Source organism: Cotesia glomerata, linkage group LG8, assembly GCF_020080835.1.
Source record: "Cotesia glomerata isolate CgM1 linkage group LG8, MPM_Cglom_v2.3, whole genome shotgun sequence".
Lineage (NCBI taxonomy): Eukaryota > Metazoa > Arthropoda > Insecta > Hymenoptera > Braconidae > Cotesia > Cotesia glomerata.
The window spans coordinates 7698489-7700715 of NC_058165.1; the positions used below are offsets into that span (position 1 = coordinate 7698489).

At 31.3% G+C, this 2227-nt stretch overlaps 1 protein-coding gene across 1 annotated transcript; it reads left to right on the forward strand.

The window, feature by feature from the left end:
* The first annotated feature begins 1417 nt into the window (after positions 1-1417).
* Positions 1418-1884, forward strand: LOC123270862 (4-coumarate--CoA ligase-like 5). The gene is made up of 2 exons (XM_044737006.1): positions 1418-1615; positions 1693-1884. The coding sequence occupies exons 1-2, from the start codon at positions 1418-1420 to the stop codon at positions 1882-1884; spliced, it is 390 nt and encodes a 129-aa protein (XP_044592941.1).
* Positions 1885-2227: the final 343 nt, after the last annotated feature.

Here is a 2227-nt window from a genome sequence, read left to right on the forward strand (position 1 = left end):
CAATTGCACGCCTCATAGCGCGAAGTGCGTGAAGTTGTGCTTTATACTCGACTCGTCAAGGTCAAGCAATTTTGTGATCTTTAAATGTATCTATCACAACCATATTACACTTATACAATAATATAAGTAGATGTACACGGAGAAAACACTTAAATTAAACCATATTTTACTTTCTAAAATCATTTCATGTAGCTATTTTGAAAAAAAAAAAAACGTTTTAAAAAAAATTTTACGTGGACGTCCGGATGTCACCCCATTTTGGATGTACCAATGATTACTCCCGAACAAATTGATTTTTCAAGACCGGACCTTTTTTATTAGTTTACGAATGCGATGAACTGGGTCCGTATTTCGTATCAGTAGCCTAGTTTACGTATTTTTTTTTTAAATTGAAATTTTATTAAAATTTATTACGGTATAACCGTACAAAGACAAACGAATTTTTCTTATTTGTCACGTGAAAACTATGGCGCCACTTGATAAAGCTAGATTTTTTTAGACTGCGTGCGCATATAACAAGAAAAAAGGGCGCTGATATTTAAAAAAAAAATACTCTGTAAGAAATTACTTAATTATAATTTTCTTTTTTTTTATCAGTTACACAATTTATTTTTTCTTAAAAAATGAATGAGCGTTATGAGGCGTGCACTTTTGGATTTTCCAAACTTTTGTTCAAATTTTTTAGGTAACTAGACTATGGATGGGAACATCCGTAGTGAATAGATTTACTAAGTTGAGAGACATAGAAAAGTACGATCTATCATCGGTTGATTTGGTGACTTATGGTGATTCGAGTACTAGTCGTGAAGTGATTCAAAATTTGTGTAAATTGTTAAAAAATGCTGATATTTATGTTCGTTACGGTATATCAGATATTTCATTTCTATTGTCAAAAGATATTCCGTTGATTTTGTTGTGGATTTTATTGATAGGTGCTACTATGTGTGGAACCGCGCTAATTGGACTAATCAAGTTTGATAAATTTGATTTTTGTGGAAAAATATTTTTCAATACGGAAGTTAAAGTTGTTGACCTGAACACTAAGAAAATTTTGGGACCGAATCAAAAAGGAGAACTATGGATCCGAACCTCGAGATTAATGCTTGGTTACTGCGAAAAATCTTTCGGAGACTGAAAAAGTTATTGATTCTGAAGGTACAGTATAATCTCTTTATATCTGATTTGTCCTTCCCCGATAAGGACACTTATGACTAGAAAGTGTCACTTATGTCACATTTCTAAAAAGTACAAAAAGTTGAAAAATTGCAAAGCATAACTTTTTACTCTTATCCATAGCCCGATAAAGCCATGTCAGAAATGTTTTTTCACAAAATCGACCGGTAACTTAACTTCAATCCAGAAAAGTATCTTCAATTTATCGTTTTAGGATGGTACCACAGTGGTGATTTAGTATATTATGACAACGGTGGTGCTTTTCTTTTACACTAGAATTAAAAATACAATAAGATGCGACTTATTTGATTTAATACCGGAAATTATCGAAAATATAATACAAGGTCTTCCAGGAGTTGCTGAAGTATCCGCTATCGCTAAGCTAAGCTTTGAGTATGGTGAAATCCCAATGGCTTTTGTTACGAAAGAACCTGGGATGAAAGTTAGTTTTGATATCGAAAAAATTTTTTTCATAAAAAACCAAAAAATACATACTTAATTAATGATTATCGGTTGCAGGTATCAAAAGAAAAAATTATCGAAGCCGTGGAAAAAAAACTTTCAAACGGAGTGAAACTTTTAGGCGGTGTCTGTTTTTTGGATAAAATGCCGTTGACACCTTCGAGGAAAATCGCTAAGAAAGAACTTTGCACCCATCGCAAAAACAAGTTTTTCGAGAGGTTTAAAGGAATTGAAAAGATTAAGTTTTGATGAAAAATTAATGTTTAAAATCAATAAGTTTCCAATTTTCAAAAATTCCAGATTTCCAGAACAAAAATTGAAATAATAAATTCCTGAACCTTTTTAATTTTCAAGAGATAAGCAATTATTTATATTGTAACGTCCACGTTTTCCAAAAATTATAATAAATAAAAAAAAAAATTTGTCCCCGGCTCGAATCTGAAGCTCGCCGGAGTCCAGGGTCATAAACGGGGATTACATTATCAATAACAAAATAATAAACAAAACACTTCATTTTAAATAAATCAAAGAAAAAAAAGAAAAACCTCTTTATTGGCCTGATCATGTTAATAAACGATATAAACAATATAAA